The sequence below is a fragment of the Parambassis ranga genome, chromosome 12 (genome assembly GCF_900634625.1).
Source record: "Parambassis ranga chromosome 12, fParRan2.1, whole genome shotgun sequence".
Lineage (NCBI taxonomy): Eukaryota > Metazoa > Chordata > Actinopteri > Ambassidae > Parambassis > Parambassis ranga.
This window is the reverse complement of record NC_041032.1, coordinates 524,484-549,513: the sequence shown is the minus strand read 5'-3', so window position 1 is coordinate 549,513 and position 25,030 is coordinate 524,484. Positions and strand designations below refer to the sequence as shown.

At 42.5% G+C, this 25,030-nt stretch overlaps 4 protein-coding genes across 13 annotated transcripts; 3 read left to right on the top strand and 1 right to left on the bottom strand.

The window, feature by feature from the left end:
* The first annotated feature begins 71 nt into the window (after nucleotides 1-71).
* c12h18orf54 (chromosome 12 C18orf54 homolog) lies at nucleotides 72-7,381 on the top strand. 7 transcript variants are annotated; one of them, XM_028417652.1, is made up of 15 exons: nucleotides 72-226; nucleotides 1,263-1,357; nucleotides 2,005-2,176; nucleotides 2,557-2,724; nucleotides 2,997-3,135; nucleotides 3,223-3,295; nucleotides 3,389-3,590; nucleotides 3,963-4,054; nucleotides 4,352-4,457; nucleotides 4,536-4,628; nucleotides 4,944-5,016; nucleotides 5,104-5,188; nucleotides 5,300-5,491; nucleotides 5,729-5,802; nucleotides 6,123-7,381. In XM_028417652.1, the coding sequence occupies exons 2-15, from the start codon at nucleotides 1,283-1,285 to the stop codon at nucleotides 6,226-6,228; spliced, it is 1,650 nt and encodes a 549-aa protein (XP_028273453.1). In that variant the 5' UTR covers nucleotides 72-226; nucleotides 1,263-1,282; the 3' UTR covers nucleotides 6,229-7,381. The 7 variants fall into 7 exon arrangements, with proteins under 7 accessions (XP_028273453.1, XP_028273450.1, XP_028273452.1 ...); XM_028417649.1 differs by having other exon boundaries at nucleotides 1,222-1,357; nucleotides 2,005-2,164; XM_028417651.1 differs by having other exon boundaries at nucleotides 1,222-1,357; nucleotides 5,759-5,802.
* On the bottom strand, nucleotides 7,373-9,553 carry spag16 (sperm associated antigen 16). Its single transcript, XM_028418482.1, has 3 exons — nucleotides 8,597-9,553; nucleotides 8,206-8,310; nucleotides 7,373-8,134 (listed from the first exon to the last, which is right to left on the bottom strand). Exons 1-3 carry the CDS (start codon nucleotides 9,551-9,553, stop codon nucleotides 7,487-7,489), a joined length of 1,710 nt encoding a protein of 569 aa, XP_028274283.1. The 3' UTR covers nucleotides 7,373-7,486.
* A 1,474-nt stretch (nucleotides 9,554-11,027) lies between these two features.
* Nucleotides 11,028-21,051, top strand: wdr91 (WD repeat domain 91). 2 transcript variants are annotated; one of them, XM_028418382.1, is made up of 18 exons: nucleotides 11,028-11,233; nucleotides 12,417-12,553; nucleotides 12,659-12,838; nucleotides 12,916-13,123; nucleotides 13,234-13,316; nucleotides 13,584-13,693; nucleotides 15,855-16,026; nucleotides 16,481-16,681; nucleotides 17,093-17,283; nucleotides 17,504-17,558; nucleotides 17,644-17,739; nucleotides 18,155-18,249; nucleotides 18,549-18,702; nucleotides 18,863-18,971; nucleotides 19,145-19,257; nucleotides 19,346-19,453; nucleotides 20,529-20,618; nucleotides 20,727-21,051. In XM_028418382.1, the coding sequence occupies exons 2-18, from the start codon at nucleotides 12,431-12,433 to the stop codon at nucleotides 20,889-20,891; spliced, it is 2,253 nt and encodes a 750-aa protein (XP_028274183.1). In that variant the 5' UTR covers nucleotides 11,028-11,233; nucleotides 12,417-12,430; the 3' UTR covers nucleotides 20,892-21,051. The 2 variants fall into 2 exon arrangements, with proteins under 2 accessions (XP_028274183.1, XP_028274182.1); XM_028418381.1 differs by having other exon boundaries at nucleotides 17,081-17,283.
* An 894-nt stretch (nucleotides 21,052-21,945) lies between these two features.
* Nucleotides 21,946-24,753, top strand: ccdc82 (coiled-coil domain containing 82). 3 transcript variants are annotated; one of them, XM_028418682.1, is made up of 3 exons: nucleotides 21,946-21,992; nucleotides 22,256-22,791; nucleotides 22,913-24,753. In XM_028418682.1, exons 2-3 carry the CDS (start codon nucleotides 22,258-22,260, stop codon nucleotides 23,096-23,098), a joined length of 720 nt encoding a protein of 239 aa, XP_028274483.1. In that variant the 5' UTR covers nucleotides 21,946-21,992; nucleotides 22,256-22,257; the 3' UTR covers nucleotides 23,099-24,753. The 3 variants fall into 3 exon arrangements, 2 of the variants coding, with proteins under 2 accessions (XP_028274483.1, XP_028274482.1); XR_003671530.1 differs by having other exon boundaries at nucleotides 21,957-22,791; nucleotides 22,913-23,216; nucleotides 23,295-24,753; XM_028418681.1 differs by having other exon boundaries at nucleotides 21,957-22,791.
* The last annotated feature ends 277 nt before the right edge of the window (nucleotides 24,754-25,030 follow it).

Here is a 25,030-nt window from a genome sequence, read left to right as displayed (position 1 = left end):
CTGCATTCTCAACTTTCACTACACTCGGACAAAGAAGAAGAAGAAGAAGAAGAAAACGAAGACGAAGAAGAAGTCAGCAGCTGATTCCAGGCCAGTTCCGGGCCAGTTCCGGGCAGCATTGGATCGCAGTTTTTCCCGGGACACTTGAAACATTTCCGTTTGGAACAGACTGTATGTGAAGACACGGGCGGACGGTCCTGAGCAGAGGAGACAAGATAAAACAGAAGTAAGTCGAACGTCGATTCACACATTCACAGTTTATGCGGTATTTCATGTGGATCCCGTTACTATTTACAGTACAGACATGTTGTCAACACGTTCAGCCACAACGGTTTGTTTATATGATCTAAACCAGAGTTTTTACTAGCTAGCTGTTAGCTCGTTTAAAGTTAGCAAACCTTGAATCTAAAGGAAGCAAGTCTCAACATAGTCAAGGTTATAAGGAAACTAGAAAAGCATTTCCTGAAGAAAATGCGAGTTTGATGGCTGCAGCTGCAGCTTTGAACGCTGATGTGAAGGATTGATCTGAATTGCTGAGAATCTGCAATCTGAACTTAATTAAACACGGTTAAGAATTTGAAAAGATGAAGCTCTTATTTTGAAAAGTAGAAAGTCTTTGAATATTAGGAAGATATGAAAAAGAAACAGCTGAAGACAAGAACAGTATGAAGCCATGACCTTAAAGAACAGCCTGTGAATATATGAAAGGTCTGAGGCTGGAATAAGAAGCTCAGGCTGTGTGATTTGAATACAGCTGAAGGATGATCAATACGACACATATAATGCTTAAAATGTGATAGAGACTACAAATATGGCTGCTTTCTATGCTTCGTGTGTGTCAGCCTGTCACTATGGTAACAGCCCTGCCTGCCATGTTAACCTCAAAATCCACTCCCACTTTGAGAGCCTGGCGCGTGGAAACGATTTGGAATTAGAAAATTCTGAATACAAGTTTGATAGAGCAGCATATCATGAGTGTTTTAAGACTAAACTGGAGTCTGTAGCTTGAAATGTTTAGGCATTTGGCAGATGACGGGGAAATTGCTTAATATTTGAAAAACCTTGCAGCAATCAAACTAATAAGCACGGCCGTTGGATTATAACAATGACATTACAGGTCTCCACATTAAATATCACACACGTTCTCCTGTCACTTTCTCCTGTCGTTTGTCATTTTGCTGTTTATACTTTCACATCCTACTTACGGTCCTGTTTCGACAGCATGGAGTCCAGTGGCTTGGTTGATGACTTTTTGTCTCCAGAGTCCACGGTGACGTCTCTGATGTCGAGCTCTGGTCACCTGCGGAGCAGCTTGCGGCCTCCTGAGCACAACACCTTCTTCAGATACAGAGACAAGGTTCACTTGGTTCATTTTACAGATTTATGCACAGACGAGGCACTGCTAAAGGAAGTGTTACTCTCACTCTTGTTCTTCCTATCCACTATGATATAAACACAAAGGTTTCAGCTTGACATCAACAACCTGTCATGTTTGTTCCTCTCTCTCCTTCATCCTCTCTGTCCTGTCTCCCTCTTTTTCTCCTCTCTCTCTTCATCCTCTCTGTCCTGTCTCCCTCCTCTTCTCCTCTCTCTCTCTCCTTCATCCTCTCTGTCCTGTCTCCTCTCTCTCCTTCATCCTCTCTGTCCTGTCTCCCTCCTCTTCTCCTCTCTCTCCTTCATCCTCTCTGTCCTGTCTCCCTCTTCTTCTCCTCTACCCAGCTGACTGTCAGCAGGAAGGTTCTCCTTATGAGTCGGGTCCTGTTCAAGGTTTCTTCCTGTTAAAGGGAGTTTTTCTTGCCACTGTTGCTCCCAAGGGTGTTCAGGTCTCTGTGAAGCGCTTTGAGACAGTTCTGATTGTAAAATGTGCTGTATAATTAATATAAAGTTGACTTGAAATTTTTCATAGATGGAAGGTTTTTTTTTCTGACCTGATTAAGATGATGCTGAGACTAGTGTAGAAGTTACATTCATACTAAAATCTAAATAACTAATAATTGATTCCAGGACTTTGATTCCGCCTCAGCAGCTCTGGATGCTTACATCACAGACTTTGAGAGGAGCCATCATGACCACAGCTCCTTGGAAACAGGAAGGCTGTTTCTGCCGCACAACCCACTCTTCACACCACGCAGACCTAAAGTGCACACTCTCAGAAACAAAGATGGTATGTCACCATGTACGTTGACTTCATTAGGATCAAGTGTGAACAATCAATCCAACAAAGCCACATTTGTGCAGAGTCTTACAAATCGTTGCCTCATATCCATATTTTGAAAATGACCTAAGTGCAGAAAAAACAGTAGTGATTGATGAATTAGATTGAAGTACAGCTTCTTTCACCAATGGAAGAAATAAGTGAAATCCTTTTGTTCAAGGTGCACGATTTACCTGGTCAACAACACTGGTGCCCAAGAAACCTTAGTAAAACATGACAGCTTTATACAGGGTGGTGCAACCTGTTAATGACAATACTTTGCTTCATTGTTTATTATGTAAAACACAGAGTCTAATGTATGTTGTCGTAACATTTGTTCGTGTTGATGCTTCTACCTTCAGTTCTTAGGGAACGTTTGACAGACACGGAGCTGGACTTCCTGAATCTCCCTGTTAGCTCCCTCCAACGAAATAGCAACCATGACAGACTCTCCATGACAACAGATGAACTGCTTTCCGTTCCTTATGATGGCACAATGCCTGTCACACACACCACTGCCTTCCTCCAAGGTCAAGATGCATCACGCATGGCACCTCACATCCCCTCACATACCCCGGGACACTCCCACCAAGAGTCCACACTCACACACTTAAGTTTCTTTCTGAAGTCATAGAAGGCTCCACCCACAACTCTCCATTCACCTAAGATTGGAACACCACAGCCATGTCTTTACCCAATGTCTTTTTAACACATCCCCTGTCCTCATCTTTCACATGCATCATTTTACCATACGGTACTGTTTGTTGCATTCTTTATGTAAATCTGTCACCTGTTCATTCAGGCCTCCTGCCCCAGTCTGGAGCCTCCAGGCCCGGTCACTTGTCCTCCAGACCAGAACACAGAGTCTGTGCTAGGCTAGGTAGCAACCAAGCTGTCTCCCACTACCACTCTCTTCCAATTAGTAAACCCCGGAGTTCCAGGTTTGTACTGCCTTCCATCTCATTTAGGATGTTTCCTGAAAGACCTGAGGCACAATTTAATTTTTATCACCTTGTCCTCTTCCACAGGTGCAGATGTCGGCCAGGGGAAGCCACGTTTAAACCAGATGTTTTTTCTAATCCATATAGCAGTAGTTTAAAGGTGACTATGATTCAGAGGTTTCTTCTTTAATGTGTAAAATACTCTGAGGTTTTGAACGTGATTCTGACCATGTCATCCTTCCCTGCCCATTAGACTGCACACAGAGGGATGAGCTCAGAACGGCCAGAGCCATCCTCGTCGCTGCATCTCCCCCTATGGTTGACCAGTAACAAGGCTGACATGGACCTTTCTGGAATCACTAGCATGCCTGACCTAAAATACCCAGCTTGGATCCAAAGCTGCGATATTAAAGAGCCAGAGCTGCTCACTCAGTCAGAGCGATGGGATGACCACAGTATGTCACACTCTTCACAACACTGGCACTAACATTACCGTTTCCTCCATGACACTATGGTGTCATTACTTTATATATTACATTTATAAATACATGTTTCCAAATAATAGCAATTCCTGTTATTGATTGATCAGTCACACTGTTTTTGTATATGCTTAACACCAGGTTGAGAAATCTATAACATAAGCGAACCTGAATTTAAACTTCAGCATGCAGCATCATGCCGAGGGTCATATACAGTTCATCAAGTCTTTTTAAAAAATTCAGGCTAGTCCTAAATGTTTTGATGATAGCTGCTATGTTTTCATACAGATCTTGTTTGTGTATTGAGATGAAGGATATTATTAATGAAGTAATATGCTGTTCTTTCAGGTGTTCTTCCACGTGGTGCCTCCAGAAATAGAGCTCCATCCTGGGTAGTAGACCTGGAGAATGATGATGATCCTCGACTGACACTTGCAGAGGTGAGAGAAGCCGAATCTAGATTTTTGTAAACTTTTAAATGTATCAGCTAGCAGGTGTCAAGACCAGTCACAAATTAAATGAAACCTCATATAAAGGCCAGATGAGAACAACTTGTATAGAGCTTCAGGTAGGTAGAGACCACCTCCTGGTTGTCAATAGTGATTTATGACCTATAGACACTTATATCTTGTTACAATATTTTTAGTAGAGGTTACTTTGTCACCTGTGTGGACTAAACAATATAATATAACCAGGTTTGTGTTTGTGTGTCTCTTTGTGTGTGCATATGAGTTTAGGTCGACAGCCAGCTAACACTCAGAGATCTGAGGCATCAGTGTGCTGAACAGATGCTTCTGCTTGCATCAGATAGAAAAGGCTCTGACACAACATCTCTGCTTAGAGGTAAAAGTGCAAATGCTTCAGAAAATTAAAAAAAAAAAGATCTGACCCTTTTTGTGTGTGTGTGTTTTCTCCTGTCAGACAACAGGATTGATTCCCTGATCCAGAAGGCTGATCAAGTATTGAACTCTCTTTCTCAGAGTCTTGGGAAAGCAGAGAGTGCTGCAGATACAGGTGAAACCAATGCTTTTTAGCATCATACCCAAAAAAGAGTACACACACACACACAAGAGTCACACAGAGTATTTAATTATAGACTAAAACCTGGAGTTTTTAATTTAGCTCATCTGGCATGGACACAAAGACACTGAAATCTTTCAAAATACTGCCAACCCAGCCTTGTTCATGTTGAAACTGCTCTGCAAATTTTGACTTGTAAGAGGTTGAAACAGATTGTGGAACATTAAGAGTTGTCCTAACAGCTGTGTTCCTGACAGTGTGACAGTGAACCTGAATTGGGATTTGAACAGCTGTCTTTGTTGTTGTTAGTGAGCAGTGGTGCACTGAGTCAAGTTAACACAGAGGAGCTCTGTTCACCATCACAAAGTCCACTGATACCACGGTAAGACTTGTTTACACTCATTTTTGTGTCAGTCTTTTGATGTGCCATGGCTGTACTGACATGTAAAATGATATGGGTAACCTGCAGAGACTCAACAGCAGGGGGCATCACAGAGGATCTCACTGACAGAGGAGCAACCTACACCTACCCACCTACAGTACACCTAAGAAAGGTCCGTTCAGTTCCCTCTTGATTCTGACTTGTTTAGTGGAATACACCTGTACATCACCTGAGTCACACATTTCCTTTGTAAAATTGTGAAGTTAGAATGCTCTTCTGACAGAGCCAGGATAACAGTGCCCACATCCAGGCTGATGGTTGCAGCCCCTCTGGAAACAGCACATGGAAGCAGCCTGGTCCGGTGGAGGCTCTCAAACAGATGCTATTCAGACTACAAGCTGTGGAGGCAGAGCTTCAGCAGCGGCACCCTGCAGCTCCAGAACCTATTGACGGGCCTCAGACAACAGCTAAACAGGTATGAAGAGTCAGTTAGACTGGACAAAGGTGTGCTCAATGCATTATCATACACACTGTTTTGGGCACAAACTGGTAGATTTTGGCAAAATAAACCACAAATTTAACCTAATTTCAAAATCTGAAAAATGAAATAGTACTTTGAGACACTCTGTGGGTGCTTCGGTATTGAATTTATAGTTCTGAGCTTCCACGGCTGTGCTGTGAGAACTAACTTTTTTCCTGTTTTTGGAGCAAGGCTTACAGAGATGTGTGTATGTTGCAGCAGCTTGATGGTGAAGAGGATTTTACTGGTACACCTTCGCTGCAGAGGTAAATGACTCTGGACCCAGGGACATTTTACTTCTTGTTAATGACTGTAAATTGAAAATGTACTAGAAATAGATTTATTTCTACCTGTACCCTGTGCTGACTTGTGTATTTTATGCCAAATACTCGAGCTCAAGTTGAATTTTTTTTAATAACACACTTGTAGCATTAACTGATTAACATCTAAATCTAAATTTCTAATTAGTCATACCTAAATAGTTTAGAAGAGTCTATTATGTTGTGTCTGATTGTGAGGACTTCAGCATGCTGATCTAAATGTAGTTTAAGTACTTAGTATTTAAATGAAATGTTTCTTTCCTCAGAGCTCTGCATCACCTGAAGCTACTAGTGGAAGAACCCAGAGAGAGGTGCAGAGAGGACGAGATGGAGAAGGGGCAAGATGAAGGTGCTGCTGATGAACTGATCTGACCAGAAGCCCTCCTGAAGATGAAGGGCTGAAAACCTTCACTTAGTGCCAAAGCTTTCCTATAAGTCTGGACAGTGTTCTCAGGACTAAAGGAGACTAACCCATGCTTGTATGTATCAGATGTGTCAAACACATGTAATCAATGCAGTTTATATACAATAAGAGAAGCTGTGAAACTGCTCAATCTCACAGTGCCGGATGAGAAGGAAGAACATGAAGTAATACAAAAACATGTCCGCATCTTATAACAAACTAAAGCTGCTAAGGTAAAACTAGATTGGGGAATCTCATCGGTAGTTCAATACCATTGTCCCAGTCAACCCGACCCTGTTTAAATCACATTTAAAATAAAAAAAAAAACTTATTTGGCTGTTGTCTTAGGACATCCAGAGTGCTGGGGACACATGGGAGCTCAAGGAGCACAGGGAGAGAACACCAAAACACCTGGGTTATACTGTAGTATGCATGTGAGTGGGCACACTGGTCCCCTTAATGTTCCTAGCTCTTTTTGGCCATGTCTAGTTAGTGGTTTCAGTTTACTGATTGTAATACAGGTCATCATTACCAGTGATGTTATTAAAACTGCTGATGTCAGTATTAGAGCTACTGATGTGCTCTTCCTCATGTCACAACCATAATACTTGTACTTTACGAAGTGACAAAAAACATTCATATAGCTCAATGTGTCCACCAGCACACGTTGCAAACAAATGCAATTGAATGAAGTTTGCACTAGATATATACAGTATATTATTTAACATAGATTTATGGAAAATGAATATTTTTACTACTTTCTGTATATGTATCAGGTGTGAGCCGGTTGGAATGTGACTTGATCAGGCTGATTAACTGATGCGATATAACAGTGTTGTGTCATTGTAACATGTTGTCTCTGCATGCACCCTCAGGACAAACTTCCAATCATTTTCAATTGTCCTCCTTCATTAACCTTAACACTGGAAATTGAAATCCAGATTCATCTTTGGATTCTTACCCTGTACCTTAGAGGCTGCTGCTTGTTTGTAATCAGCACCTCTACAATTATACAGTTTGTTCCTTTTCAGAAACATTAAACATCTACTCTTTTGGAAACAGCTGTATTTTTGGATTGTCAAACCAATACAGAAATATAATAATCTTGTTATCTTTGTTGCAGTTCTGTTTATTCAGTGATCCTCTTTATTCTCTGCTCATTTAAATCAGTGTTTCATTTACATTATAGTGTTTTTAAGAATGATTCATACTTGGACTGAACTAACGTCACGACCAGATGCAAATCAGCCCATCGCTTCCTGCTGACATCACAGTCTTCCCCTTGTGGTCAAATGTCATGCTCTGCACACCGTTGCTATGTCCTGACAGACTGCTCATGGCACAGGAGTCCACTTCCACCAGTCTGACCAAGCTGTCACTGCTGGCGACAGCCAGCGTCTTCCCTGATGGGCTGAACACCACCTGGTTGGCACCCAGAGGCCCAGCGTCCACAGCAGCTGTTGGTGTTGCAGGTTTTCTCATGTCCCACAGTTTGACAGCTCCACTGGAGTCACAGGAAGCCACAGCGTCAGCCACCGGGCTGTAGGTGGCATGGTTGCAGGGGTGCTGATGTCCACCGAAGGTGATTGTGCAGATGGCTAACCTTGCATCCCACAGGGCAAGGGTTTTGTCAGCCGAACAGGTGAGGAGGAGGTTGGAGTAGGGCAGGAAACAGACGCTGTTGACAGAGGCAGTGTGGTGATGCAATGTGAGGTGACAGCGCTGACTGTTCAGGTCCCACAGTTTGGCGGTTCTGTCAGCAGAGCAGGAGGCCAAGAAGTGACCACATGAGTGGAAAGAGCACCTCCAGGTTGGCTGGGTGTGACCAGACAGCATCAACACACAGCGGCTACGGGAGAAGTCCCACAGCCGCACCTGCACAAAGAAAGACACAAGATCAGCTAGTGTTGCAGCAGAATGTTGTAGTGCCATGAGGAACACCTTACTGTCGTGTCTCCACTAGTTGTTGCCAGTTTTGATCCATCAGGGTGAAAGCTGCAGCCTGACAGCCAATCAGAGTGACCCACACCTGAAAACACCATCTGGCCAACCTGGTCACACACATTTAATGACATCACACCACAATCAACAACAAAATAATCATTTCAAACATTCTTTCCACTAAAGATTTCACATTTTTTTCAAGTTTGTCTTTCACATTTGACTTTTCCTCTCATCTGACCCAACAAAAATACATTTTTAAAATAATTACTAGTGTATAAAAAGCATTTTCTTTTTAAACACGTGTCATTCCTAGTGCTAAACAGACACCATGCTTTAAGGATTTAAGTGAGACAAAATAAACCCCTCTGCACCCATACATTCATTGTTTGTTACCTTCTCTCCGCTGGTTGGCAGAGCCCACAACCTCCAGCTGAGGTCATCACTTGTAGAAGCAAGAATGAGTTTTTGTGGATGGAGGTCGATGCAGCTGACTGGGAGCTTGTGGGCTCTAAATGACCATGACAGGCTGAAGGACCTGATGTCTTTTTCTGTCTCAGGTGTTGCCTGATCCAGCTGAGGGTTTACAGGCCTGCTACACAAAGGAAACTCTGAGTCCTTTGAGTGTCTGGTGGTACTCTTTGCAGATGATTTATCAGTTGTGTTGCCTCTCTCTTTCTTCCCTTGGGCTGGTTCCTGATTCAGTCTCTTTTCTGTAAGGGTTTGAACCCTCTCCTTCTCTAAGCTGATAAGCTGTTTCTTCCTCAGAGCTGCCTGGTACTTGTGATCCAGCTCACTCAGCACTGGCTGGTAGGACTGCAGGTGTTCCTTCAGCTGTTTGAACCTCTTGATTAGACTGTTTTTTTCCTCAGCAACTCGTTGATACTGCAGCCTGTGGAAATCTCTTTCCCTCTGCATCCTCACCAGGCTCTCTGCTGCCTCCAGCACCTGCTGCCTGAGCAGGTCTCTCTGTCTGTTGACCGTGTCCAACTTACTTTGGAGGAGGTACCTGTGGGTGAGTGCATCAGGCATGAAGAACACATCTGGGGTTTCTGTGGTCAGGGCTTCTGGCAGGTGTTGATGTGCTGAGCTGTACGACTCCGCCTCAAAGCTATTTAGAGTGCGGCTCAGGCCGGCTCTTCGAAGGAAGTTCCTCAGGAAATCCTCCACCGGCTCTGGAATGTTAATGATGATGGGCTGTTTCAGTCCAGGTTTTGGTCTGGTAGTGGTGGAGGAGGCAGCCTCCCTCATCACCTCCTCTATGTCCTCCTCTTCAGCACTCCTCTCTTTTTCCTTTCTATCTTCCGTTGCTGACATTTTCTCTGCTCTGCATAGGGCCTCTTGTTTACTCATTGCTATGGTAACAGTGGTCGGGTTGCTGCCTTCACTCTGTTTGGCCTGTTACTCTAGCAACTTTGTGACACCTCTGTATTGGACCTGCTATGTATTGCTGCAAAGTGCTTTAAGAACTTTAGATTTCTGTTCTGTTGAAGAATCCAGCAAAGTCCGATCTGCTGATTGTGCAGCGATGTCTGTCTAATTTAATAAAATAAAAACAATGCAGTAAATGTCCTACAGTCTAATCAAAGGGTTTCAAGAAGGCAAAACATACATTCATTTTAAGAACATTTGTATTGTTAGAAACACTCAGCAGAGCCCAGGCCTGGCCAAGTCCTTGCAATAGCATTTGAAGAGTTAACATTTTTTAAAAGTATTGTACTGACAAGAAACAAACTATTCATCAGGTGAACAGTTTATTTGGCAAATCAACCGTATCACAGCACATGGTATAAATACTGTAACAGCAGAAACACTGTAGCATTAACAATAAGTTAGTTTAAAGCCATTTAAATAGATGTGTAATAAAAACAAAAAACTTTGGACTGGTTTTAAGTGCCTTAAAAATCTTCTATGACTCCTCTTCTATGAATTTGCAATGGAGATTGAGATACAAGGTTTTTCAATGACACATGTACACATCTGACTTAGTGGCATCATTTAGGACTCCCAGAAGTCCTTAGCTTTAGCTAACAACCTTAGTGCCCTTCCTCCAGGGTGAAGGTAAGCTGGGCTGTGTTGTATAATACAGCTAACACAGTGTCTCAGACTTCACATAGAAACGTTTAAAACAGTCAATCAATGCAGTCAGTTAAACTCAACAATAAGCTTTAAGGTTTGGTGCCAACACTTCAGAAACATTCCATGTCTCTGTGATAAAACAACAGAACACTTTGAAAGAGGTTTTAGATGGCTGCCATCTGTGCGATACAACATGTAAATGCAGGCCTCAGAGCTGCTGAGCTGCACTTAAAGAGGTTTTCAGAGCATATTCACATGATAAAAACATGTGCTGTCTTTTCATTGTGTGTGGTTTGTTGAAAATTCTCAAGTTGAGACCAGAAAAAACAGAAAAAGAAAACGTCGCAAGAGATATTCTCACAGCAATGAGGTTTGTTAAAAATCTGAAATGTTGCAACATACTAACAATGTCTAGCAACTTTGTGACACCTCTGTATTGGACCTGCTATGTATTGCTGCAAAGTGCTTTAAGAACTTTAGATTTCTGTTCTGTTGAAGAATCCAGCAAAGTCCGATCTGCTGATTGTGCAGCGATGTCTGTCTAATTTAATAAAATAAAAACATGCAATGCAGTAAATGTCCTACAGTCTAATCAAAGGGTTTCAAAAAGGCAAAACATACATTCATTTTAACAACATTTGTATTGTTAGAAACACTCAGCAGAGCCCAGGCCTGGCCAAGTCCTTGCAATAGGCTACTGGCCGCAAGAGGGCGCACCTATTCACCACGGCCTGCTACGTCACATGACCTCGTCACATGACTATCAGGAGACAAACACAACAGGAAGAGAAATGGTCTTGGTTATAAATTGTTTTTGCAGTCAGATTATGTCAGAAAAGCAGCTCCGTGCTCCCGTTGGATGAAAGTAACGTTCGCTACGTTACGTTTTCTGTGTTCTTCTTTACGGCGAAACCTTCTGATATCTTGTTCGAAGAAAGGGAACTTTGCACGGAGGTATGTACGTTTGATTGAAGACTTCCGAACGGATTTTAGATAACACAGCTGCATAACAGCTCTGTTTGTATAATCAACATACAACATACCAAGTATATAACATTTGACTCCAGTTATCGTGACTGCAGAAAGCAGCTCCTGTACCTCCAGGTTATGACGATAACTTTCATGCATGAAGCATGTTCACTGTCTGGACCAGCATCGATGAGACATGTCATCATGGCGGTGATGGCGTTGTAAATAAACCTTAGCTGTACGGTGGTAACTAAAACTGTGCTCACATACGTGGTGCTTTCTGCGTTAATTTAAAAATATAAAAGGTGCTTTATTCATAAAAACATATGGCCAAATTTAGGAATCTCAGTTAATGTTTCTGGTATCATCCTTCATACATTTTAATTTTGCTCGCCAATGCAATGAGGTGATTTCGGTCTCTGCACTGGGGACACAAGTAATCAGCTTTTTTCTCATATGTCCAACAAAACACGTCATGCAGTGGAGTGGACATATGTTTGTGTACTGAATTACGTTTTTAGTGAGTTAAGTACTCACAAAACATAATTAAAACATCATAAACAAACAAAATATGTTTTAATACATTTTAAAATGTATAAATAACAACACATGAGACTGCTGTCTCTCTGCTACTATGTACAATATCATAATGTCGTATCACTCTGCTCAGCAACATCGTAAACTAATATTGTGTAGGCCACTCTATTGAAACCAAAACAGCTTTGAACAATCAAGGTATGGACTTCCTTAGACCTCTTAATGTCTGCTCTGGTATCTGAGACACTAACACCAGGACCTCCCCTGGACATTGTGACGTGGGGCCTCCACTGGTCAGAACACAGGGGTCAATGCTTTCAGCAATTTCAGCTGCCGTAACTCCTTCGTTAATTTGATCCACACTTGCATCACTGAGCTTTCCCTCTGCCTTTCTTGTGCCACTTCTGATAGCTACTGACCACCATCAAACAATCTATGACGTCTGTAGACCTTTGTGATAAAAACATCTCAGGTCACCGAATAGTTTTCCCTCCTCCTACAGAGAAGAATCTGCTGGAAGGATGAGCATCATTGTACCACTCCATAACTTAGTCAGATCCTTCAGCTGACCACCTGAATGACTACAGTAGACAGAGACTGCATATACAGTGTGCTGCGGTATGTTTTGCAGGTTCAGAGGTCACCATGGGGTCTGCAGTGGAGCGGACAGATGAACATGTGAGGGAGTATCTGATTTACCGGGGCTTCACCAACACTCTGAAACATCTGGACAGCGAGATCAAAGCTGACAAGGAGAAAGGTTTCAGGGTATGCTGACAGAAATGTCCTTCTTCTGAAAGGCATTATAAGGAAGAGGGAGGTCTTCACAAACGATGCCTAGAGACCAACAGCTTTTTTGGGGTGTGTCTGCAGGTGGATAAGATCATCGATCAGCTGCAGCTCTTTGTTCAGAGCTTTGACCTGTGTGGTCTGAAGGAGTACTGGCTTTACCTGGACAGACGTCTCTTCTGCAGACTGGAGGATGTGTACAGATCCACTGTCAACAAACTGAGAACCAGCCTGTACAGATACTACGTCATCAACACCATCCAGGTAACGGCACACCACTCTGATGTTTCTCAGATGTGTCACTTGAAGAGTGCCTCATGACTGTTCTGCCATCCCTCTAGAAAGGAAATCTGGAGAAGACTCAGGAGTTTTTCCAGAAACAGGCATCAGAGCTGCAGAGTCAGGCCGAGTGGCGGGATTGGTTCATCTTGCCATTCATCAGCACCCCTGAGCAAAACCCCACCTTTTCTCCATACTTCTCCCGCCAGTGGGCAGACACCTTCCTTGTTTCACTGCACAACTTCCTCTCGGTCCTCTTCCAGTGCATGCATATCCTTCAGCTGAATCCAGCCTGTAATCACATGACATGCTGTGATCTGTGTACACTGATCCAGGCTGTGTGCTCTCTGATTGTGCTGGTTTCCTTAACTGTGTTCCACCCCAGCCTGTTCTGCTGAGCTTCGATGCTGAAGTCCAGAAGATGACCAGCCTGACTGAAGAGAACGAACAGCTCCGCCAGCTGGTGAGAATTCTATTATACAAATATTTGATTGTCATTATGAAAATTGACACACACCAACTGGAGGCACCTGCACACAGCTACTCTGTGCTGTTAGGGCCTGTGTCCTTAGGTGCTGTCTGACAGCAATGTGATTTCTGTCAATGTCAACATATCTAAGTCTATATTTTACATGCACAACCCCCTAAGAAACAAACAAACAAACAAAGAAAACAAATCCTGTATTTTGAAAACTAATTGGCAGACCTCTGTGTGTGTTGTGTCACCCAGCTGTTCGCCCTGCAGACAGAGACCCGGGACCAGAGGGATGGAGATGAAATGGTCCACCACAAGCTGCCACCTTATGTCCAGAACATGGACCGACTGGGAGACACTGAGCTGTGAGACACTAACATCACTGTCTTTACTGATGACTGAGCACAACAAAGATGGCTGCCATCCTGTCAGATTTTAATGCCCATTCTGTTGACACAGACTATGTGTGTGGTCCAATACGCCTTCCACACATTTACACTCCGGTACAAAAACAGGTGGTCGTCTTAGTATTTTTCATTGTACATGTGCTGTTCTAGTCTTAACATTGTTAGTATGTTGCAACATTTCAGATTTTTAACAAACCTCATTGCTGTGAGAATATCTCTTGCGACGTTTTCTTTTTCTGTTTTTTCTGGTCTCAACTTGAGAATTTTCAACAAACCACACGCAATGAAAAGACAGCACATGTTTTTATCATGTGAATATGCTCTGAAAACCTCTTTAAGTGCAGCTCAGCAGCTCTGAGGCCTGCATTTACATGTTGTATCGCACAGATGGCAGCCATCTAAAACCTCTTTCAAAGTGTTCTGTTGTTTTATCACAGAGACATGGAATGTTTCTGAAGTGTTGGCACCAAACCTTAAAGCTTATTGTTGAGTTTAACTGACTGCATTGATTGACTGTTTTAAACGTTTCTATGTGAAGTCTGAGACACTGTGTTAGCTGTATTATACAACACAGCCCAGCTTACCTTCACCCTGGAGGAAGGGCACTAAGGTTGTTAGCTAAAGCTAAGGACTTCTGGGAGTCCTAAATGATGCCACTAAGTCAGATGTGTACATGTGTCATTGAAAAACCTTGTATCTCAATCTCCATTGCAAATTCATAGAAGAGGAGTCATAGAAGATTTTTAAGGCACTTAAAACCAGTCCAAAGTTTTTTGTTTTTATTACACATCTATTTAAATGGCTTTAAACTAACTTATTGTTAATGCTACAGTGTTTCTGCTGTTACAGTATTTATACCATGTGCTGTGATACGGTTGATTTGCCAAATAAACTGTTCACCTGATGAATAGTTTGTTTCTTGTCAGTACAATACTTTTAAAAAATGTTAACTCTTCAAATGCTGACAGAGGGCTGGGCCAACAAATACAGTGCATTCTCAAATTATTAATTACTTAAAAACTTTAAACTTTTAGAGAAAGTTGCATCAAGCATAGAAACATTATTTACAAGAAGGAAGGTGATAGAAATGATTTGAGGAGAAGTGAATTAGAGGTGTAACTGAATGTAACCAATAAATCAAGGCAGAGAGATTTAAGACCTGAACCTGACTCAAGACACACAGTTCTCCTGTGATGACTATGCTGTACCACAGCCCTGTTCCTGTGTAGTGATGTCAGACTACATTAGGAGAATAACTCTGAAACACTAAGCGGCTAATAAGTAACAAAAGTAAAATTTCAGCCCCAAAACAAATTGGTATCCAGAGTAGTGTCGGTAAAAGCAGGACTGGATGTTAGTCAGCCAAACATGTTTTGGGCTGATACTGTCATCTCAGATGTTTTTTTATCTCACAGTGTCATTAATTCGAATGAATATAGCTGCTGTGAGCAGGATGCACTATAGTGTAATCAAACTTTTAAATTAACTCATACACAGACCAGACAAATGTGCATGCCTCCCCTCAGGCCTCTGCAGGGTTATGGACTGTTAATCAGAGTATTTCTGTGAGTATAGTTGTAAACAATCATCATCAACAATCAATCATTATCTGCTGAAGTATATATATATTTTTTATTATTATAGTAAACGCTGTCCTTTTTTTTTCTAGGCTATAGCTAGCACGTAGCATTTCATTATTCATTCATTAAAGTTAATCTCACTGGAGCAGTCAGTTCCAGTTGAGTCTGCCTTACTCATGGTAATCAAAATATGGGCAAAGTGGTGGGGCGTGTGTGAAACTGAGGTGGGCAGGCAGGCATACATTTTGTCCTTAATATAATTAGTAATGGGTGAGTAATACAAACTTTCACCCCCTGTAGAATAGGACAGTTCTCTCTAGAGATAAAACTCTTTCTTCTTGCTGTAATGTTGAGTCATCTTTGTTCTTGACCTTTTTGAGTGGTGCACCTTTGTTATTCCTTATTGACCGTGGCAGAGAGTGCATAATGTAACAACCCTATATCATCAAGGAGGATTTTTTGAACAGTGGTTGTGCGTGCCTTGGATTTAGTTTGTTCTTAGTGTTGTTCAAAGTTTTGCTCTCTTTCTGCTCTCACAGGGACTTGGTGTCTAGCCAGCGAGCTGCCATTGCCACCACCACTCCTTCCAGAAACTTCTTCTCTACATTCCTCCCACAGGGCAAACGCACACCAGGGAAAGCAGCTCAGGCCCCCCCTGGATTTTCTCCAAACCAGGCAGCTGTAGGCAGAAAAGAACCACTAAGCAATCAGGTGAGAATGGGAATGGCTAATATCTAAATGATTCCTCTGTCTGTGGCTGCTCAGTGGCTGCATGTTGGAATGAGTTTGGAAACATCTCGTTACCATTATGATAAAGTTTACAGCAACTTGAACACCTGGATATGATTTAAACAAGGATACGATACATAACCTGGATACTGATGTAAACAAAGTCGGTATGTTTGCTGTATACAGTTAATAGCTGTTTTTATGATATTAAAAAAGGTAATTGCTGCAACAGCTGAAAGTGAAAGTATTCTTCTGTAACAGCATCAAACAGTGACATTTACTGCCTGTGAGTGTGTGTACAGTACAGCATGTTTCAACGTTAACATATTTATTATTAGCTGACATTAAAAAAAGTGAATATTGAAAAACAACAAGCCAATAGCCAAAGGTTCACTTGTTTTTTACATCCATGGTTATGATCCTTTATATTTTTCAGCCCATAAAGTCTAAAGAAGCAGTCCAGGCTAAGGAGGTGAAGCCAGCTTCCTTTCAGTCATTATCCAGTGAACCTGCCAGTTCCCAGTCCCAGCAGTCTACAAACCAGTCGGCAAACCAGGGGACGAACAATAATCCAAGACACAAGAGAATCCAGGATCACGAGAAGGAAAGAAAGGAGCTTTTTTCTAAACCACCACAGGTACCTGACAGCTGGCACACCTGCTTTCTGCTGCATTCACGTGGTCAGGCACATTATTTTTGAGGAATAGAATAGAATAGAATAGAATAGAATTGTCACATGTGATACAAGTACAGATATACAAGTAAAGCTCCTCCTACACATCTATCCACAGCTCGTTTCTTCTATCCAAACTAAACTGGGTAGCCCATTAAGAATATATAATTACATATATTTTATTTGATTTTAATACATTGTCATGTTACAATCTCTTGATCTTGCTAACTCGATAATACTAAGCAGCAAGTGGTGCCTGTTGCCATCAAGGATGTACTGAGCACTACCTGGTCACCAGTCACGAGTAGCTCACCACAACACTGCAATCACAAGTCACTAATTTTCCAAATGTTCTGACTGAAGTGTTCCTTCCAGACACCAGAGAGGAAAGGTGAGGTAGCTGAGGCAGAGCCTCCCACAGACACGCCCAGTGAACCTCCTGATTCCTCAAACAGCAGAAACAGTGGGCCAGGAGCAGAGGGAGGAGGCCTGTCAGCAGAGCAGCCTTTCATTATACTCAGCCAGGAGGAGTATGGGGAACACCACTCCTCCATCATGCACTGCAGGTACACCTTCAGTATTCTTACTCTTTAACATCTCTGCATCAATTTGTGTACTCCAACACACAGACAACTGCACTAGCTTGAATGGTTGAAGAGCTTTAATCTCTGATCTGCAACACTCCTTCAGTTCTGACCGACAGGTTTTTATTTATTTCTGTGGGCGATAGTCATGAGTCAGAGCGGCTGGTCTGATTCATTTTTCTTTTTTACTTCTGGTTTCCAGGGTTGACTGTTCTGGTCGTCGGGTTGCTAGTTTGGATGTAGACGGCGTCATCAAGGTAATGTGCATTACAGTTAGATCTGTAATACATGAACACAGAAAAAGTCCCTATACACCCGCCTCTCCTTCCTTATTTTCTTTAGGTGTGGTCATTCAACCCCATCATGCAGACCAAAGCCACTATCATGTCTAAGTCTCCTCTTCTGTCTCTGGAGTGGGCCACAAAACCAGACCGACTGGTATGAGGAAGACACACAATCTGCACCTAACAACACAGCACTAGTCAGCTTTCGGATGAGCATAAATGGCAGCCTTTTTCATTTTTGTTATTACATTCAGTTACACTGCATGTTAGACGCCTCACTGGGTCATTAAACAGATATTCTTATAAACAACTGCACAGCAGACCAAATGAGTTAATGCTTCGTGCACAAACCACTCAACAGCCAATCGAACGGAGACGTCCAGCCAAGCAACATATAGAAAGAGTTCTTTTTCTGAAATAGAATTACATACATATATACATAAGTTTTATGCCTGAATTACCAGGATGCATTTTACAGCATTCAGAGTGGTTGATGAAAGAATGATTAGGTACAGAACACAGCTTGTTATGTCTGAAAGCTGTCTAAAAATACATTGTGTGTGTGTCAGTTGTTACTAGGGAGTGGAGTGGGCACAGTGCGGCTGTATGATACGGATGCCAAGAAGAATCTTTATGAGATGAACATTGATGAAACTCATCCACGGTAATACTTCCTGTCTGTCTGCTCCATGTACCTATACAGGACATATGTTAGAGTTCGGGGATACTGGTGTTACATATGTGTGTTGAATTTGTTAAAGTGCTACATTTTCACTGCATTTCCAGAAACACCTAAGCCTTTAAGATGCAAATGATAGACTGCAGTAAAAACAGTTATTTCTTAGGTTATTATTTGTAGTTATTATTTAATGAAAATATAAAGATTAAACTGCATGCTTGACTACAGCATGACATGAAGTTGAGACTATTATTTGTGATAACTTTATTTTCTCCATCTGTCAGTATCTTGTCATTGGCCTGCAGCCCCAGTGGGTCATCGTTCGTCTGTTCAGCTGCAGCTCTGAGTCGATCAGGGAGCGTTGAGTCTGTTCCACGACTTCCTATACCGGTGTCTGGTCAGCTGCTTCTGTGGGACACGAAGACTGTGAAGCAGCAGGTGATTCCTGAAGGCATTATAACAAAACCTGGCATCCTCTGACCTGATTTAGATCTAACTTTTATACTGAAGTTCAACCTGTATAACATGCTTATAACATATTTGGCATTAGCCAATATATTTCCAGTATCTGTTGTGTAATCACTTTTCTGTCTCTTAGCTCCAGTTCTCTTTAGAACCTGAACCAGTAGCCATTAACTGCACAGCCTTTAACCACAATGGAAATCTGCTGGTGACCGGAGCTGCTGACGGAATCATCAGACTGTTCGGTTAGTGTTTGTAGGTGACAGCCAAAGACTATCTTCATTGTAGAGTCATCGTATCTGCTTTTTCACTGAGCGAATTAGTGCTACAATTATTTAGAAAACACAATCCCACACACCTACACATGGCCAGCTGCATCAATACACCTAACTTCTGACTTGTGTTCTGTCTGTTGTAGATATGCAGCGGTATGAGAGCGCAATGAGCTGGAGAGCTCATGATGGAGAAGTTTACAGTGTGGAGTTTAGCTATGACGAAAACACAGTCTTCAGCGTCGGAGAAGATGGCAAGGTGTGCGAAGCTCATCGTGCTTGATCCTAAAAACCTAATTTTACACAGAATTAAACATATAGTGCTCTCTGTCTGTGTCTCTGTACAGTTCATTCAGTGGAACATCCACCGTTGTGGGGTGAAACAGTCGGAGCAGGTTTTACCTCAGGATGCCACTGGGCCCTTCGTGCTGTCAGGGTACAGTGGATACAAACAGGTAAGCAGTGTTACAGCAGAAACACCTGGTTCACCTGATAATAGAACCAGATTTAATTTATAGGTACAGGTAAAATTCAATTCAATTCAGTTTTATTTATATAGCGCATATTACAATCAGACATTGTCTCAAAGCGCTTCACAGGAACCCCCCTAAGAGCACTGTGGCAAGGAAAAAGGAGAGAGAGGATGAAGGAGAGAGAGAGAGAGAGAGGAGCAAACATGATACAAACATGATACAGTACAGAGCAAACATGACAGCAAGATGAAACAGTGATTATATTGCAATAGATCTATATATATCGTCAGTCCATAAGTAGGAATAGTAATTTGATAGCAAGGATGAGCAGCAGGGGCTAGTGAAGTCGATGAGCACAGGAGAGATCAGGGGCAAAGAGAGAGAGCGAGAGCGAGGCACAGAACTACGAGGAAGACAGTTAACACAGATTATGAGATGATATTACCCAGTATGATCCAGACTAAGGAGAGTGGAGGAGAGGTCAGAGGGTGCTCAGAGGATCGTGTTTGTGCCACCCGACAACGTAGAGCAAGAGAGACTTCACAGGCCGGACTGCAGGTCATCATCCAGGTCTTGAGACCAGTGTGAGCCAGACTAAGGAGAGAAAAGGAGAGGTTAGAGGGTGAGAGGGAAACTGCTCAGTGGATCATGTTTGTGCCCCGACAACGTAGGCCTAGAGCAGCATAGCTGTGCTACACACTAGGTCTAAGGCTAACTGTACGCCTTACTAAACAGAAAAGTTTTAAGTCTAGTCTTAAAGGTGGAGGCAGTGTCTGCCTCTCGGACCCAGATTGGTAACTGGTTCCATAATGTGGTGCCTGATAGCTGAAAGCTCGTCCTCCCATTCTACTTCTATGAATCCCAGGAACTACAAGTAAACCTGCACTCAGAGATCTGAGTGTCCTATTAGGAACATATGGTACAATCAGGTCCTGCAGATACAATGGAGCAAGTCATGTACAACATTGATAAGTAGGTCATAAAAACATCGAGAAGCTGATGAAAATGTTTGACAGACTGACTTGATGAGTGAATTTATGAGTGAGCTCTTGAACAGGTTCAGGTTCCTCGAGGTCGACTGTTCGCCTTTGACTCTGAAGGACAACATGTCCTGACCTGCTCCAGCTCCGGAGGACTCATCTACAGAGTAAGCATATATTCTACACTCAACTCACCTCATTTTCTAATTTTCTTATGGTTTGGTATTGTTATCTGACTTAGCATTATTATTTTGTACTTGCTGACTGACTTCCAGCTGACGAATGGGGAGCCAGCTCTGGATAGAGTACTGTTGCTGGGCGGGCACAAAGCACCAGTAGTGACAGTTGATTGGTGCTCAGCGGTGGACTGCGGCACCTGCTTGACGGCGTCCATGGATGGGAAGATCAAACTAAGCACGCTCCTGGCACAGAAGTGCTGACTTGGGATGAATGAAGGACACCTGAGGGGTTACAGATCACTGCATCAGCAGTGACACTGATTCACTATATGCAGTTACCCATAATGGTTAGTCTGTTTCATAGTGTGAGATGGACAGTGAAAACTCACCAGACACAAATAAAATCATTAAAATCTGAAAATTGTATGTAAATGTGTTTTTTATGGAGCACACTAGTTTTCTCAATCAGATAAACAGAGAGGTGTTTGCCAGGGCCTGTGCTGTCTGTGGGGCAGTTCCCCCACTGACCCTCACCCCGTTTCTGAGGAGACTGAGGACCCTGCAGTGGGAAAAGGAGGAAGAGGGGAGGCTGTTTATCCTGTTCGGGGAGACAGCAAAATCAAAGGGGATTACAATATCAAACCTGATTAGACAATATGCAAAGTTCTGCATATACATTACAAGAAACACAACACTCAAAGAAAAACGGACCATGAAAACCTGAGACTTCACAATTACCTAACCCTAATGCAAGTGTAGATATGAGCACTGGTGGAGGGAGCAAATCATTTTTTTAAAGACAGATTTTGGGCAGCTATTTTGTGTTGTTATTTATGGATAATCTAAATATTTACATTAATATTCTAATAATAAAATATTTTTAACAAATCTGCGCACTTGAACTCACGGTAAAAAGCACATCAAATTGTTCAATTAAACAGGATAACGGTAAATATTACAAATGTTATTTAAGCATACTGGGCCACACTAAAGAAGAGGTCAAAGACAGGTAATAAATGATGCACAATTCCTTGCTAAGATTGCTTTGCTAAGATGTTTTGATAGCAGCTGTGTTTAAGGATACCAAGTTTAGTATGTAGTGATTCTTTTTTTATCTTACAAATCATTTAAAAACTGACTGCAATAGAAAGAACACGCTGTGCCACCTCACATAGTCATGAACTGGCTCAAAGTCAACTCGGGTCAGTCTTTTCGGGTTAAACCCAGGCTGTCAAGTCAGATGTAGTTTTTGTGATAGCGGCTGGCTGCAGTACTTCCTCTCCACCAAAGTGGCGCTGCAACAACAATGTGTGCAGTAACGTTTATCAACGAAGGAGACGCAGAAGCCACAAAAATAGACAGGTAGCTTCACGAGCCGAGTTAGCGTTTAATTTCAGGTATCATGCATGCTGATGGGATGCTTTTGTAAACAGGCTTTGAAATAGTTCTGCACGGAGGTGAATTCAAGCGCCATGTTGTGTGTTTTAACACAGACATAACATGCTGTCACTGCTGTGACGCACAGACTGAGGGCTAGCTAGCTTTGCCATTTGCTTGTTTACACTGAGCAGTTTCTCGTTTTCCGTTTGCTGTTTAATGTCACTGGTCCCTGGCGCCGCGGGCAGACATGGAGAGCCTGTACAAGCGGAAAATGTTCGCTTCAATGCGGAAAACCAAGGTGGCGGCGACGAAGAAGCGGCAGATAGGCCTGCCCGCCTCTATCTTGGACGACAGTGACGAAGGCTCCTTCTCTTCCTCCTCCTCTGGGTCCCAGTCTGACTTCCAAAGCTCCCCAGAGGAAGACAGTGACTCCGGAGCGACATCCAGCGACGACAGCCGCTCAGTGACCCGCAGAAAGCGCTCGTTTCTGGGAGGTAACGACAGCTCCTCGTCGTCTAGCACTGGCGAACAGGATGAGGATGAAGACGAGGACGACGACGAAGATGGTGAGCAGGACAAGAGTCAAACGAAGAGATTGGTGCAACCCAGGAAACGGAGCAGACTGCAGCGACAGGACGAGTCAGACTCGGACCACGCAGAGGAGAAGCGGAGAGAGGAGGCAGAGAAAGCGAAGAGGCGGCAGAGACACAACAAGCTGCTGGCACTGTCCCGGAGGATGAAGGCCCGTGTCCCGAACCGAAGGAGGAGCCGCCTGAAGCAGGTACACCCCTGGACCCCAACACTCACAGACTTAGTTAAAACTGCACATAATAATAACTATAGCCCTCCAAAATGAAATGGCATGATGGGTTGATGAGTCCGCTGTGTCTCTGTGTTTGCAGGCTGCGGACAATGAGGAGGAGTCTAAAGAAGCTGAGGATGACGCTGGTGTGGATGAAGACAGGGGTGTAGAAGGCAACCAGAAAGAAGCTGTGGGAAAGACAGACAAGAAGGACAAGGAGGAGGAGGAGGAGGAGGAGGAGGACAAGGAGGAGGAGGAGCATGACGAGGAGAGAGACAAACAGTAGACCTTTGGAGAGAACAGATGTTTGAATGCAAAAAAAACACAAAAACTTTTGACTCAGCTGTTGCTTTGTACAGTTTTTTTTCTTGCAGCACTTAAATTGGAGGTACAAGGTTTCCATGGTAATATTTTGTTGCTATAGAAACATAGTAATGACATGAGGATGTGGACAGCTACCATGTGTTTTGTTACGGTTCTAGATTGAACAGTGGCTCGGTGGCATGTCGCTCCATGATGACTCTTCACGGTCCAGCCCTTCAAGTCATTTTTATTTATACATCACAAAGTACCCACGTGTTGATCCCACATGGCCCCTGACAACATTTTAACAGTCAGGTACCTTTAGGGCAACTTCAGTTTGTCTCAACTATTACTGCATTTTAATGACTTTTTGAGTTGGATTTGTGCATTACTATTACTAATTCATTCACTTCAGTTGTTTCTTGAACACAGTGAAGTGGTAGTATCTACAAATCTGTGATGTCCCGTCAAGGACTACTTTCTGGACTTGTCTCCAGATTGACTGCGTCTCCCACCCCTCACAGTGCTTCTACTGTTTTCTGTCATGGACTGTGGTTCTTGTTACGCCTTTGACTCTGACATTGACATTCTTTACATGTTTAAAAATGACAAGCTGTTATTGGATTTGCATAATAGCTGATAATAATAGTCCTTAAATAGTTGCATCTGAAATCCCCAGCAAAAGCTCCTAAATATGATTTTATAAGATTTGTTTCCTTCTTATTCAGATTAAGATTAACTTTTGTGCTCTTATAACTGGCACCCCACTCAGCAGCTCCCTAGTGGCCATGTTTCACCATCTGCTGTTGCTGAATCTGTGTTACAAGTGACAATTGTCGGACATAAAACTCCCTGGGTCGCTGAAATATCTGAACCTGTGGCTACTTTAAAAATTATGTCAATCATCTAGACCGGTGTCAGAGCTTTAGATTCTTATTTGATTGACAGAGGACCACCACTACAGTGTTATGAACATGGCTGCTGCAGTATATATTGTACCTTCCTTTGATTACACTTTCTGTTTAAATGCCCTCTCATTGTATGAGTAACATGATCGTCATTCATGTGTTTTCTGTATATTGTTGTCCATCTCAGAAATTAATTTAATCACACACTTATTTGGCTGCAGCTTTTTCATGACTACTTCCCCAAGCAGTCCCTCTGCTTTGTAAGGATTTTATCCTGTAACTAATGGTTATGAAGTATTTTTCTTACATGGAAACGTATCTGTACTGTGGTGACATGTATCCACTTCCATGCGCTGTATTAGGCTATAGGCTGCAGTTAAAAACATCTCTTAAGTCTTCATTAAGCTGTAAAAACCTCCTTGTACAGTATGAACAAATACAGCAAACAATTGTCAATGAAGTGCAGGAACAATGGACATGGCTTGTCCATGCTGGATGTCTTCACAATGCAGAAGCCTGTTTACTTTTTGCACTTGCTGGAAGCATTTAGTGTTAATGGTTGGCCAAATGTGACATGAGAAGTAATACAGGGATATACAGCAAATACAGCAAAACCCACATAAATACTTTGTACTTTTGTATTATTTTCCCTCTTTTGAAAGTTCCAGTGCGGCATTTGTGATGTACAAATTGGACAAATAATAACACTCATAAAAGTCTTTTCCATTCATTTTCTTCTTCCCTGTCTCTGTAATTGTGTGTTTAAGTGCAAACTTAATAACTGGACATAACAACAGAATGACTGGTGAACGTGTTTCTGAGCATTCTGTTAGCCACAGAAGCTAGTCTGTGTTTTCAGTCTGCACACTGTTCAAGAGCCTAGTGGCCTTTTTCTGTTTGTTGCTCAACAAATACTCAGTATGTTCATACAGTATACAGCATATTTCCATACCAGTGCTGTTTGTATGTCTGCCTCTTCTGTTGGTGTAGAGCACTCTTCAGACTGT